The sequence below is a fragment of the Apus apus genome, chromosome 7 (assembly GCF_020740795.1).
Source record: "Apus apus isolate bApuApu2 chromosome 7, bApuApu2.pri.cur, whole genome shotgun sequence".
Lineage (NCBI taxonomy): Eukaryota > Metazoa > Chordata > Aves > Apodiformes > Apodidae > Apus > Apus apus.
In genome coordinates, this window is record NC_067288.1 from 4,531,234 (window position 1) to 4,545,498 (window position 14,265).

The 14,265-nt window shown below is 60.4% G+C and overlaps 1 protein-coding gene across 1 annotated transcript; it reads left to right on the top strand.

Moving 5' to 3' along the window:
• Positions 1 to 5,330: 5,330 nt before the first annotated feature.
• On the top strand, positions 5,331 to 13,919 carry KIAA1614 (KIAA1614 ortholog). The gene is made up of 10 exons (XM_051624944.1): positions 5,331 to 5,351; positions 6,091 to 6,699; positions 7,305 to 7,368; positions 8,589 to 8,738; positions 9,839 to 11,064; positions 11,143 to 11,260; positions 11,993 to 12,233; positions 12,700 to 12,812; positions 12,961 to 13,145; positions 13,498 to 13,919. The coding sequence occupies exons 2-10, from the start codon at positions 6,096 to 6,098 to the stop codon at positions 13,689 to 13,691; spliced, it is 2,895 nt and encodes a 964-aa protein (XP_051480904.1). The 5' UTR covers positions 5,331 to 5,351; positions 6,091 to 6,095; the 3' UTR covers positions 13,692 to 13,919.
• The last annotated feature ends 346 nt before the right edge of the window (positions 13,920 to 14,265 follow it).

Sequence of the window (14,265 nt, forward strand, 5' to 3'; positions counted from 1 at the left end):
CCACTCTGTACTTTACCCAAATCCTTATGGAAAGCAAGAATTCCGTCTGTCTGCTCTGCTCCCTGCTTTGTGCTTTCCCTTCCCTTTTTATCTGTCTTTGCTGGCAAGGGAAATAGGAAAAAGGGGAGGTGGCATGCTGCAGCTAGCAAAGGTTATCTCCTAAAATAAAACATTGTCCCTGTTGGGAGTTAAGATGCTCTCTTGGGGGAAAGGAGCCAGAATTCCTGGAGGCATGGCTTTTAAAGTGCTCCCAGTGCTGCCTCTGCTTGTCCCCTCCCTCCCAGAGATTTCTGAGAAACCAGGCGTGCCGATTCCTCCCGAGATGGCTCCGTGTCTACAAGAACATCTGGCCAATAAAGGGAGACCTAACGAAGCTGAGCAGATGGTGAGAGAGAAAATAGCCCCTTGTGCTCAACCTGTGTGAGGGAAGCAGGGACAGTCCTGGGGTGGTTTTGTTTCATGAGTGGGCTTTCCTGATGGGTGCTTGGCAACGCTCCTGGAGTGGACAATCCAGAGTAATGGAGAGCAGAGTTGAAAAGAGCTGGGGATTTTTATTTTTTTTACCTGGCACTTTAGTTGTCGGGATGTAGCTGGATGGAAGGTGGAAGCTGAGACAGGTCTGGGGTCTGGCTGCCATTAAGCAGTGCTGGGATTTGGGTGTTGAGCTCTGCCTCTCCTTGCAATTCGGTGCAGAGGTTGGCAGAGGTGGTGCTCGTGTCTGGCTCTGAATTCAGTGTGGAAGCTGGTTTTGTCTGGCTGAAACCCTTGCAGATGGTCCTGTCTAAGGGAAGAGAGAATCACAGGCTGGTTTAGGTTGGAAGGGACCTTAAAGATCATCCAGTTCCAACCCTCCTGCCCTGGGCAGGGACACCTCCCACTAGACCAGGTTGCTTCAAGCCTTATCCAGCCTGGCCTTGGACACTTCCAGGGGTGGGGCAGCCACAGCTTCCCTGGGCAACCTCGTCCAGCATCTCATCACCCTCACAGGAAAGAATTTCCTAGTATCTAACCTAAATCTCTCCTCCTTCAGTTTGAAACCGTCCCCCCACACCCCCCCCGCCCCCATCCTATTGTTCTATGCCCCTGTAAAAAGCCCCTCCCCAGCTTTCCTGGAGCCCCTTCAGGCACTGGAAGGTGCTCTAAGGTCTCCCTGGAGCCTTCTCTTCTCCAGGCTGAACACCCCAACTCTCCCAGCCTGTCTCCAGAGCAGAGCTGCTCCAGCCCTCGGATCATCTTCGTGGCCCTTTGAGATGCCGCAGTGTGGCTGATGACTTTTGGAAATTCCTTTTGATCTGGCTTCTCTGTGCTTATTCCCTCCTGCTTCCCATCCTTCCAGGGATTTTTGTATGGCAGGGGGTTAGGATTTGCAGCATCCGGGGTTTATTTGCTTGTTGGAATTCCCTGCTTGGCATTCAGACCTTGTCACCAGAAGTGCCAGGTCCCTGTGCTTGGGGAGGCAGTGCTGTGTGCTGGGGATGTGTTGCTCCTGGAGGGGCAGTGGCACAGGTTTGGGCTTTATGGATTCAGCAGGCAGGAGTGGGAGCTGCTCCATCAACAGGAACCGATGCTGTCCCACCACATTTTAAAATAAACGCATTTGCAGGGCTCATGGCTCATGGATGTATCAAATAAGCTCCTACCTCTCAAATCCAGGCATGTTCCCAAAGTCCACTGTTGCTTGTCCTACGCCTTTCCCTGCCCCGCTCCTTGTTCTGTCGGTGTCTGTGCTGCTGTTGTTTGTCCAAAGCTGATGGTGCACAGAGCACGGGGGGGACAACTGGCAGCTGCCTTCAGCAGGAAGATCTTTGAGGGGGGAAGTGTCTCTTGTGGAGCAGAGATGGATCCTGCAGCTCTCACTTCTCTTCATACCTTTCTTGTGCTGCCTCCTTGCCAGTGCTCGGCCACTGCAGCCGCGTGGGAGGCAGGGAGGGAAAGCACAGTCCTTGTTCAGGAGACAACAATCCCTGGGGATTTCACTGCAGATTTTCCAAGGAGCAGGGGAGATGATGTGATGAAGCCTTTGAGCTTTGCCTGTGTTTTGAACAGCCAAGTGAGTTTGGCCTTACCCCGTGAGGATGTTGCTGCTTGGTGTGTGCCCCAGGCTTTTGGGGGCTTGTGGCCCCAACGTGGGGCCCTGGAACTGGGGCATGGATTGGTTCCTGCTGGGAACACAAAACCCATCTCTTGGTCCTGTGTCCTCCCTCCTCTCCTCCACTGTTCGGCTTCGCACTCGCAGGGGGAAGATGATCTTCTGCCTTAAGCATTTTTATTTTTATTTACATTTTTATTCCAGAGGGCAATTGGATTGTTTTGTCTCCTTGGAAAAGAGGGGCTAGGGATCCTGGGGGAACTCTAGCAGTCACAGTTGGGCTCGGGTGCTGTCACCTCATCAAACCTTGCCTCCTGTACATCACACCATCCCAAATACTGTGCCGAGGCACGAGAGCTGTCAGCCCGTCCACCACTGTGGGGTTGAATTGGTGTCACTGTCCCTGCTGCAGCACCCTGGCTGCAAGAGAAGTGCAGGTTTTGCAGGGGGAGGAGAGGACAAGGCCAGTGATCGTGGATGTTTCCCAGGTGGTGATGCCCCAGCCCTGTTCCCAGTGGGAGTCAGAGCCTGCCCTGGCCTCGTCGTGGCCCCACCCAACACGGCTCCACCGACAAAGATGTCCCGTGGCCTGACAGTCTCTCACGCTTTAGAAACCAAATTACAAACTCTTCGCTCCAGAGGAGAAATTGGGCAGCCTGGTAGAACTTGTGATGACCTTCCCGTCCCATAGGTCCTGGCAAAGGATCAGCATTTGGAAGGGGCCCGGGGTGGAAATTCCTACAGTTTCCCCTTGGTCCCGCTGCCGCCTTCCTCTCCCCTCCCCACTGTGTTGGTCTAAATGATCTTTCTATGAAGCCCTGTAGATGTCAAAAGTAATTATGGAGTGTGGTTAGTCCTCTGTGGGTGCTTGCTTTCTTTCCTCCTCCTTTCTCTTTTGCTATCCCCTTCTCCACTCTTCTATTTTGGCTCAGTGGAAAAGGTGAGGACAAAGACTTGCCGCTTGCTTGGACTCATGGTGTATCTGTGACTGCGCTGTTAGCTGTCTCCTCTTTCCTCCCCAAATGGATATCATTTTTGAAGTGTGGAATACCCTCCTTGATAAGTAGGTTTTAAAAGAAAAAAAAAAATAATAATGCACAATGTGATACTGTTTCATAGTTTCTAGGTGGTTGTATAAAGCAAAGTTACTGTGATTGTGTTTTTCAAAGGAAAAAGTGATTGGTTACGAAATCTGTCCTTTTTTCATTATTACAAGCTCTTTGTTTTCCAATGATCTGATGGCTCTTTTGTGCCCGGTCTGTGTGTGTTTCTTCCCACCCCTGGTGCTGTATCCATCCACAAAGTGTTTGCTTCTACTGGTCTGTAAACGGATGCTGCTCTTGCACCCTTGGGAGCTGTGGGCTGTCAGTGGGGGCTGTCGGTGGGTGATGTGTCCTGGGAGGGAGATGAAGGTGCTTGGAGGACAGAGATGGGCAGGAAGGTTTCCCAGCGTGCCTGGGATTTGTGGGAAGGTGTCCCAGACTTACACCCAACACACAGGGGGTGATGCTGGAGGAAGCCTCCTGCCCAGCCTGTGCTGTACCAGCTGAAAGCTCTTGGTCCTTCTAGGAGCCTTTGGTTGCCTCTCTCTGGCTTGTCCCTGTTCCAAGGTGTTGTCCTGCCTGGACACTGGATGTTCCAGAGGCCGAGCAGCCCAGCCCTGGGTTTTACAGGGTCTGCCCTTTCGTTTTCATCTCTTAAATCTCTTCATCGTCTCTTGCAATCAATCTTCCTGCAGAAGAGAGCCCAGCGCCTTGAAATCACTCTAAGCCTGTTGTCACTCGTGCCAGCCGCTTCCTGGAGCTGTAATCCCTGGGCCCCAGGTCCTCCCTGCCTGCACTGCCAGCCCCTGCTTTGGCACCTCACTGGACCGTTTGTCCCCAGCCTGATGGGGACAACATCTCCCAGGCACGTTTCACCTCCTCAGCGTGGGTGGAGGAGCTGGGATCCCTCTCTGGGGTGGCATGGAGGTAAGGATGGGTCTTGGAATGGCAAGGAGGTCGGACCCTGCTGCTGGGGTGCAGAGTGAGGCTCTCTCTGCCCTGGGCTTCAGTACCCCAACCTGCCAGTGGTCCCCTCCTGCCTGGGAGCAGCCAGGGGGAGGATTTCAGGGCCACTGGGGTTCTGGGAGTACAGTTTAAGAAGATAAAAGTGATTTCTTGCTGCCCGTGCTGGCAGGGGCTAGTGTGGCGGGAGCTGGGAGGGGGATTAAAACAATTTCATAATCCTGGTGATTTCCTTTTGATCGGGATTATGAAACCAATCACGAATATCAAAAGCTGCAGCTTAAAGCGGCAGCCGGAGCGGGGCTGGGATGCCCCTGGTCCCCGTGGCAACCCTCCTGCCCCCCAGGGACAGTGGCCCCAGCACCTCCAGGTAAGCCATGTCCACCTGGGACACGCTCACCCTGTGTGGTGAGTTTTGTGGGGTTTTAGGGGAGGAGGGTGGCGTTGGGGGGGAACTGGTGGCTCCCCAGGGTGCGTGTTGCGTGCTGGGTTTAGGGGTGATGACGGTACACGGATGCTCCAGGCTCGTTTCCCACCACCCTCCTGCCTGCAGAGGTGCTGGGTTGTGGCTCAGTGTGGGCTCCAGGCAGGATTTGGTCTCTGCAAGAGGCAGGAAAACTTAACAGATGTGTCATGCTCACAGGAGGGTCTCTAAAGCCAGCGGGGCTTTGCTGCCGGGCTAGGGGCTGTTAGAGAAATCACCCCCACGCCGGCAGGACCGCCCTCTCCATCCTTTTGGGGCCCCAGTGTGGGTCAGACTCCTCAGCACCACCCCGGGGAGGTGCCCACTCACCTCCCAAACCCAGACAAAGGACATTCCGGAGAGCCGGCCGAAGCAGCCGGGCTTCCCTCCACCCAGCCGTGGGTCGTCGGGTCCCCCCCTTCCTGCGGGGTCCCCCCTGTCCCCCCGCGCTCTGCGTGGCCACCAATGGCGCTGCCCTGCGGGATCATTTCCCAGCCGCGGCGGGGGCAGCCGGGGGGGCTGCAGGGCTGGGGCAGGATTTGGCCCCTCGCCCCGGCCTGGGGTGGAAGAGGAGGAGGAGGAGGAGGAGGCCTGGGCGGGAGGCAGGGCTGGCCACAGCCCCACGGCCCAGCCAAGCAACCGAGCTCAGGCTCGGCTGAAGGGGCCGGGATTTGCTGGTTTGTCCTTTTTTTTTTTTTTTTTAATTTCTTTTTTTTTCCCCCTTCCTCTGCTTCCTTCCCTTCTTCCGCTTCCTTCTCCCTCTTCCCAACCCTCTCCCGATGCTGCTCCGGGGGTAAGGACAGCCCTCACCTCCCCTCCTGCCCCGGGACAGCGAGGGGCTCTGGTGCCCCGGGGGGCGGGATAAGGGGGAGGCAGGACCAAGGGGTCTCTGGGGTGGGTGTCCCCGGGATGCTCCCGCACCGCAGCCGCGGGGGAGGCTGCTCCGGGGGTACCAGCGGGACCGGGATGCTCCTGGCGGGGTGCAGGGGGGGCAGTGGCAGCCGGTGCCGCTGGGACCACGGGGCTGGTGACACGTGTGACCCTGGGGGGGGATGAGGGGCTGGTGTCTGTCTGCTGGCACATCTGGGTGGTTGCACCTCTGCGGGATGTCTGCTCTGGGGGGTTCGGGCCTCTCATTTGCCTCGCAAAGTGCTGGTTCCCTTGGGGATGTCTTGCTGGGTGCCCCAGGGCACCCAGAACAGGACGGGTGCTCTGCTCCTGCTCAGCCCCTGCTCAGCCCCTGACCTCCTGCTCTGGGGAGCTGCCTCCTGTTTCCCCGGCTCCGGCGCGATGCTGAACACAGTGTCAGTGCTTTGGGTGGGTGGCCTCGTGCTGTGCCATGTCCCCGTCCCCTTCCCCACCGGGCTGTGCACCACAGCGGCCTCGTGTGCCTTTGCCCACCCCCTCACCGGGCACGGGCATCACCAGGTCTGCTGCCCCCAGAGCTTGGGGCAGGAGGGTGGGTTTGCAGGAGGTGCTGAGGAGGGTGAGGGCTCCAGGAGGGGGCTCACCCCAGACTTTTCTCCCCACAGGGCACATGGAGGGGGGCTCTCCAGCTGAGATGTGGCAGGCCCCGCTGCCCCCCGTGCACCCTGGCCAAGGCCCCGCTCCACCGGAGCACCCCGAGGCCACCCGGAGCCCCCACGCCATCCTGGAGAGCAAGGTGAAGGCGCTGAAGGAGAAGCGGGGGGCCAGCCAGCCGGGGACCCCCACGGCTGCCCCTGAGCGCCATTCGCCCAAGAAGCCCCGTCCGCGGCGAGGGAAGACGGGGTCGGATGTGGCAACGGTGGAGCCGCGGGCTCAGCTCCGGACGTACCTGACGGATGGGCTGCTGGATAGTGGGGACACTGCAGCTGGTGGCCCCCCGGCCCCCCGCGCCAGCACCCCGGGGCTCTGGCGGGTGCCAGCACCCAGGGCAGATATGCTGGGAGGTGCCGAGCTCTCCCGAAACAATGAGGGCAACAGGTCCCGAGGTTCTGCCTTCTCCTGTGAAAGATCCCCTATGGAAGATGAGGCGTGGGACCAGGGTGGTCCCTCTGGATCTCCCAGCGTGGCAGAGGGCTGGGAGAGGCTCTCGCTGGCTGAGCGGGTGGAGAGGAACCGGCAGCTGCTGCAGGAGGTGCTGGGCCTCGCCGTGCCTGGTGTGTATTTTGGGCGGGGGGGGTGATTTTTCCCCTGAGAGCCAGGATGAAAAGCTTTGGGAAGCAGGGGTGGGTTCTTGGTGCCGTCCTCCAGCCTCTTACGCTGTGAGCACAGCTGATTTGCACCCCCAAGGCTGCCCCGTCCCCTTGGGGGGGTTGCCCCATCCACAGTGGGGGCTGCATCCCTTTCACTGGTAGCTGTTCAAGGTGCCCATGAACAAAGTGGGGTGCTGCGGGTCCCCTCCTGTGTCCTGCTGAGGAATATCACTGCTAACAGCAAGAGCAAGAAACCCACCATCTGGGGCACTCAGGGTCTGCAGGCACCATCTTCCCTTTGCAAGCTGCCACCAGGAAAGGAAATTAATTTCTCCTCTGAAAGCATCTGCCCTGGTGACCCCGCAGCCCCCATCCCTGGGGGAGCACCCCACGCCGGGTGATGTCATCCCACATCCCGCTCCTCTGGAGCTGAGCAGCTGGGACGCCGTGCAGAAAGCCCCCAAAAGGGTTTTTGTTAGGATGTGCTGAGCCATGGGGCTGCCCGGGGGTGCTAGTGAGGGACTGCAATCTGGCCAAGCTGATGCTTCCCCTGTCCTCCTCCTTTTCAGAGGTGCCAGCAAGTGATGGGGACTGGGACTCGGGGGTCTCACTGCAGGACGCTGAGAGCTGTAGGTAGGTCTGGTCCAGCATGTATGTGGGGGGGGGTGGGGGCGGTGCAGGGAACATTTCCCTCTATCCCTCTCCCCACTTTTGCATTTTAAACGCACCCCCAGGGCAGTGCTGAAGCTTCGCAAGGCTGGGGGAGCACAGAGATGCTCCAGAGATGCACTGATGTGAGGAGGGTCAGGTCCAGCTGGGTGTCCACGGGCTGCTTGGGCACAGGGGGTCCCTGCCTGGAGCCTGGGTAGGAAGGGAACTGGGGAAGAGGGCAGGACAGAAATTTGCTCCAGGTGCTTAAGAGGATCGAGGGAGCAGGCGTGTGTAATCTTGTTGGCCTAATGATAAATCTGAGAGGTATGGACTAAAAATATGGGGGCGGGATGTGCGGGCGGGGTGGGGGCAGCACGCAGGCTGGGGGCTCGGGGTGGCATAGGGGAAGCAGTGGGTGGGGAGGACCCCTCTGTATTGTAGTTACTGGTTCTGCTGCACCCCTGCTGCTGGGGTGGGTGGGTGAGAGTTGGGTGCAAGGCTGGGAGCAAGGTACCCTGTGCTCCCTACAAGGGGGGCAGCCGAAACTTGGGGATGGGGAGGAAGCCTGGACACCCCCCTCAAGGCCTTGCACAGGGGGCTTTCCTGGGGGCAGCCACGCAGCCACCCTCCTGCTGCGAAGAGGTTAAGGCCAGGCTCCCCGAAGTGACTGCCTGAGCTGATTATTTTAATCAGAGGGATTAGGGCCATGGCCAACTGGGAAGGCAGCTCTGGAGCAGGGCTGTGCCCTCCCGGCGCTGATGGATCCCTCACCCTGCGGCTGGCAGTGTGGGAAGACCCCCTGCAAGGAAGGGCAGGCAGCCGGGTTTTGGGGGGGTGTGGTTGTCACCCCAAACCCACCTGCTTTTACATCACTGCGGGTTGTAAACCTCTGGGGAGCAGAGGCAATATCTGCCTAAGTTGCCCCTCCACTTCCGAGGTGGCCGTGGTGCAAAGCTGAGCCGTGCAGGTGCTAAGCCCCCCCTAAAGCATCACCCCCCCCATTCCTGCCTTGCACCAGGGGCTGAGGGGCTGCCCGCTGGCAGTCCCCTGGCACAGCAGCCAGCCCGCCCGTGCCTGGAGGCCGAGCCCCACTTTCTCTGGGCAGAGCAGCTACATCGTCACTGTTAAAACCGCGTCTAATCCCTGTTATTTTTTCCTAATCCCCCTTTGCTGCTGCTGCTGCTGCTGCTGCGGGGCTGCAGGGCCTTGGTCCCCGGGCAGGAGCTCCAGCTGAGCCCACGCCACGAGCAGGCCAAGCAGCTGCTGCAACGCGCCCGCATGAAGGCTCGGACCAACCCCCTGCGCGCCAGCCACGACATCCTCCTCCTGCCCACCGCCCTCCCACCACCCAGGTCAGTGCCACCCCACCCCCCCCGACACCCCCGGGGGTCTCTCTCGGGGTTAAAGCAGGGCAGTATTTGTGTGTGCAGAGCAGGCGAGGGCAAAGTGTGCGTGGAGTGTGTGCAGAGCCAGGGTCCGACCTGCTGCCTGAATTGTACCCTCGCGTGAGGAACCCTCTGCTGGCAGGAGCATCCCCCTGCCCAGGCAGGCGTGGGGCCTTTGCTGTGTAATATTTGGAGTTGTTTAGTTGCTTTTTACAATAATGGGGGGGGGGGGGGAGGCACAGCTGCAGTGCTGTGTCTGGTTCTGGGGTTCCCAGCACAAGGAGGACATGGAGCTGTTGGGGCAAGTCCAGAGGAAGCCACGTAGACGATCAGGGGGCTGGAGCAGCTCTGCTGTGGAGACAGGCTGGGAGAGTTGGGGTTGTGGTGGGAGAGGAGAAGGCTGCAGGGAGACCTCAGAGCACCTTCCAAGACCTGCAGGGGCTACAGGAAAGCTGGGGATGGACTTTTTACAAGGGCATGGAATGACAGGACAACGGGGGAACAGTTTTAAGCTGAAAGAGGGGAGGTTTGGATTAGATACTAGGAAAAAAATTCTTTCCTGTGAGGGTGGTGAGACACTGGAAGAGGTTGCACAGAGAAGCTGTGGCTGCCCCATCCCTGGAAGTGTTCAAGGACAGGCTGAATGGGGCTTGGAGGAACCTGGTCTAGTGGGAGGTGTCCCTGTTCATGCAGGGGGGTTGGAACTGGATGATCTTTAAGGTCCCTTCCGACCCAAACCAGTCTGTGATTCTATAATTGAGGGTGTGCTGGTGCCCAGCTTGGGAGGGTTGTTTCCCAGCTGGTGTGAAGTGCTTTCCCAGAGGAGACCTGGTACTGGAAGGCTGTACCGAAGCCCTGCGTGCCGGGTCAGGTGCAATTCCTTGTTCCCGGGCTGATTAACCACACACCTCGGGGAGGGGGGGAAGGCGGTGGCCGCAGGGCAAGGGGCTGGAGGGGTGCGGGGCCACCCGGAGCAGCGGGTGGGCTTCCCTCCTGCTGGGCTTTCCCCTTGCCGCCTCAGGCAGCTCTGGCAGGTCCCTCAGCCCCTCCGTCTGTCCCCACGCCAGGGAGCCCAGCGGGAGGCCGAGCATCTCCCCGCGGGACGGCGGGAGCCTGAGCGACTCGTCGAGCGGGGAATCGAGCTGCGGGCGGCCCCGGAGGCCCCGCGGACCTTCCCCGTCCCGCGTCCGCTTCGAGGACGAGTCGGCCCGGGACGCCGAGGTGCGGTACCTGGAGCGGCTGCAGCTGCGGCACCGGCGGGCGCTGGGCTCGGCGCTCCCCTGGCCCGAGCCGGCCGTCGGGGGGCGGCCGGGGGTGGGGGCTGGCCAGCCAAAGGGCCGGAGTGGCAACCCGGTGGCCGGGGGCAAGTGCAGCGCCTGCGGCTCCTTCCTCGGAGCCGCTGTCAGCCGGGGCACGGACACACCCGCAGGCACCGATGTGGCCGAAAGCAGCCCCGTGGCACCACCGGGAAGCATCCCAGGGGATACCGGGGGGTTGAGCGCAGCCCGGCCGGAGCTCAAACCCAGGGCTCTGGGGCCCCGGGGGTCCCCGTTGTGGATCCTCCCCTCCCGGCAGCGCATCCACACCGAGAAGATCAAGGAGACGTACATCGGGGATGTAACCTACATCGACGAGGTGGACTCGGCCCTGGAGAGCACCGACACCTCGGACGGCTGCCGGACGGACAGCGAGGAGGCGGGACCCCGCAGCACCCACCCCCGGGAGCACCGGGACCCCCGGGCTCGCGGGCACAGGGCCTCCCGTGCTGCCCCACCGCTGGAGGCCAGGGCTGGCAAGGAGACGTGCGTGGCAACTGGTGGCCCCCGTGCAGGGGGTGGGGGCTCGTGTGGTGCCCCAAGCAGGACGGGGGCTGTTTGCCCCTTGCCACCGGGGAGAGCTGGTAGCCAGGAGGACAGGGACCACCCCCCTCAGCAGCCAGGGGGCAGGGAGGTTGTGGCAAACACCGCTCATCCCCTGGAGCAGCCAGGAGCCAGCACTCCCATGCGGGGCACCCACCTCCCCACTCCCCCCCCCACCAAGAAGGCCTGTTCCCAGGTGCCTTGCAGGAAAACCCTCTTTGGTGGCAGCCGCCGGGCTTTGAGCCAAGGATCCCGGGGCCTGGAGCCCAAGGATGGGAGCTCTGTACTGCCCCAGCCTGGGGGCGAGGCAGGGCCAGGGGAGCAGCGGGGTCCCTGCAGCCCCAGGTGGCTCCCAGGGAGCCCCCTCCGTGCCTTGTCCACCAACAACTGCAATAACACCCGTGGGCAGGAAGACACCCTGGGGACAGGCAAAGGTAAGAGACCTGCAGGTGGGGGTGCTTGGGGGGTGACCCAAGGAGGTGGGGAATGTGACTGTCTTACTGCTGTTTCAGGGGCACCATCGCAGCCCATTGTCCCCACACTCCAGGAGGCTGCTCGTCCCCCTGGGGAGGCTGCTGGGACACCTGGAGCACAGCAGCCACAGCATTTGGCTGGGAGCATGGCACAGGGGTGAGTGAGAGAGAGGAGCTGCTGGTGCTGCATCCCTGAGCATCCCTCCTCAGTGCTGCCAGGATGCTGCCAGACTTGAGCCCCTTGAGGCTTCCTGGTGAGACTCCCTTTTGCACCAAAAACATCTCAGAAACTATTATATGGGGGTGACAGTTTTGCCTGTGCGTTCAAGTGGGTTTAAGAGTGTTACATTTCACCTTGCATCTGACTCTACCAGGTGTGTTGCAGCAAATATAACACTGGGTGACCTTGGAGGGGTTTAGCTCAGTGCCAGGTCTTTCCTTTTGGAGAAAATGAAATGTTAAATTGGGCAGCCTGAGGCCACCTTGGGGCTCACTAAACATTAACCCACTGGACCTGTGCCCAGATGCAACATGTCTCAGCCTGGCAGGAGGGTTGGGATGTGGCACTGGGACTTTCAAGCCCCTTGGCAGGATGCAGTTCCCTTCGGGCAGAGAGCAGGGGAGGTCTGAAAAGTGTTAAAACTCAAATAATCTCAAGGGAAGCACCCTTGACATAATGGGGAAAATGGGGAGGGAGCCCTTCAGATCTCTCTGGCTTGCAAAGCCATCCCTCGTGCGTGCTGGATTATTGCTGCAGGGAGGTGGCTGCACCCGGATCTTGCCGTGCACCCCGACTCCGCTGTGCTGCAGCCCTCCGGGCTGCACGGGTGGGTGCAGGATGCACCCCCCAGCTCTGAGGTCGGTCCTGTGTTCCCCCCCCCCGGCCCAGGCACGTGGTGGATGACCATCCTCCCTCAGAACCCAGGGAGCCAGGGCGGCCAGCGAGCCGCAAGGGCAGCAGCGCTTCGGTGACGGGGCTGAAGAAGCTCCTGTGCAGCCTGAGCCAGAGCACCAAGCAGCGCCTGGGCCGCTTCCGCTGCTACAGCATGGAGCAGCTCCCAGCCCCTGGCAGCCCCTCCCCGGGTGGCCCCACCATGAAGAAGTCACCCTCCCTGCAGTCCCTGCAGCTGGTGAGTCAAAATGTACCCCCCCCCACCTCATGGGGAGGTATCTGTGGGGGGTTCTGCAGGAGGAGTCCTGAGCATTGCTTTCTGGCTGCAGCATTTCAAGGGGGTGGGGGGGTCTGTGCCATCCCAAACCTGCTGGGTTTGAAAAGCCCAGAGCCAAATGGGGAGCGGGAAGGAGGGAGTGACGGGGGTGTCCAAGAGAGGATTTGAGGAGGAAAGATGGGATATTTTGGTTCTGGGTTGTGGCTTGTGTGTTGCAGACAGCTGAGCAGCAAGGTGCCTCCCTAAGAAGCCCTTGGGTGGGTGTCCTGGCTCAGAGCTGGGGACACTGGTGTACCCCTTCTCGGCGGTGGTTTGGAGAGGGGTCAGGGGGTGTGGGATGGTCCCTGCTCCCTGGGTACATTGGCAGGGGGGGAAGGGCTGTGGTGCCATGCAGTGTTCACGGTCTCAATTGGGTGCTTTTCCCCAGGTGTCACCCTTCTGCCAGCCCCAAAAAGCTGCCTCCATCCAGAGCCTGCACCCTCTCCTGGGCAAGGCACCCCGTGCCAGTGCCTACCTCCTGCCCCAGACCCCTGCTGACAGGTAGGATGGGGCCCACCATGTCCCCTCTGTGCCCAGGAATGCTGTTTCAGCATGCTCAGCCATATATGGCAGCTTGGTGCGGTTGGGAACCCTGTTACCTGGTGCCCCAGCAGCTTCTCAGGGTCTCTGCTCACCCCTTTACCTGCAGGAAGGGGAGCTCGGGGCCTCGGCGGTCACTCAGTGTGGAGGACATCGGGGTGCCTGGCCAGCTGCACACAGTGGGGCGTGTGGTGGAGGTCTTCCCTGATGGCACCAGCCAGCTGGAGCTGCAGCGACCTCCCCATGGTGCCTTTGGGTTTTGTGTCACCTCCGGGCATGGCCGGCCTGACACAGGTACGGTGGGGTCATCCCAAAGCGTCACAGGGGGATGAACAGCACAGCCTCTCCGTGGTGGCTTTTGTCCTTCCCCAGGAGTGAACTTGGGGATGGGGTGGAGAGGGCTGCTCCATCACTGCTGAGCCCCAAAAGAGTGATGGTGGGTGGTGGGGAGGGAGGCTTTGGCCACACACAGTCCCGTGTGTCCATCAACCCTTGCCTTGGGACACGCAGCCCATCCCAAAGATCAGTTACAGTGAATTTGTTGCTGCTCATGGGCCCAGCCCGCAGCCCCTGGGCACCCCAGGAGGCACAGGCCTGGCCACGGGGGTGCTGGGTGGGTCTTACCTGCCCCTGTCCCTCTCTGCAGGTGTCTATGTGCAGGAGATGGTGGATGCTGGCACGGCCAAGCTGTACGCGGGGCTCCTGGGCGTGGGGGACGAGATCCTGCAGGTCAACGGGGCGGCTGTCTCGGGGCTGGGGCTGGACCGCATCCGTGAGCTGCTGCTCCAGGCAGACACCCTGTCCCTCCGCGTGCTCAGGCACCGTCCAGCACCCCGGTAACCCTGGCACAGCTCCCAGGAAGCCTGGTGGGAGGAGGACAATGTCCCACTGACATTCCCGGGATGCTGCCGAGTGGACCAAGCTGCCTCACAGGAGCAGGACCTGCCCTGCTCCGCTGCAATCCTTGGCTGCACCGGGGGGCAGGTGGGTCTCCCAGCCCCTCAGGAAGCAGAGCAGGACCAAGGACCCTCCCAGTGCCTAGTGTCTCCAGGTGCTGCCTCAAGTGTGTGTGTGTGTGGGGTGGGGGGCGTGGAGGGGAGGTCTATCCTGCTGGGCACTGGGGTGGCCAGCGTGGGGACACCCCACCTCTACAACCCCAGGAGATATGGGGTTGTCCTTACCAGCACTGGGAACCTGTGCCTGCAGGCTGGCAGGTTTCTCTTAAATTATTTCAAACTGCAAAAAAAAAAAAAAAAAAGAATATATATATATATATAAAATTATATATAATAACAAACCATGGTGCCCTTGGCTTGTGGGTGGCATAGAAGGGCTGAATGGTGACGCTCAGCCAGGGAGATGGGATGTGCGCCAGGGTCATGGGGCTGCTGGTGGACATGGGAGCCAGGGATGG

Coding starts and splice junctions, on each gene's coding strand:
- KIAA1614 (XM_051624944.1), top strand. CDS start 6,096: ATGGAGGGGGGCTCTCCAGCTGAGATGTGGCAGGCCCCGCTGCCCCCC. Junction 6,700..7,304: donor GCTGGGCCTCGCCGTGCCTG/GTGTGTATTTTG, acceptor CCTCCTTTTCAG/AGGTGCCAGCAAGTGATGGG. Junction 13,146..13,497: donor GCATGGCCGGCCTGACACAG/GTACGGTGGGGT, acceptor CCCTCTCTGCAG/GTGTCTATGTGCAGGAGATG.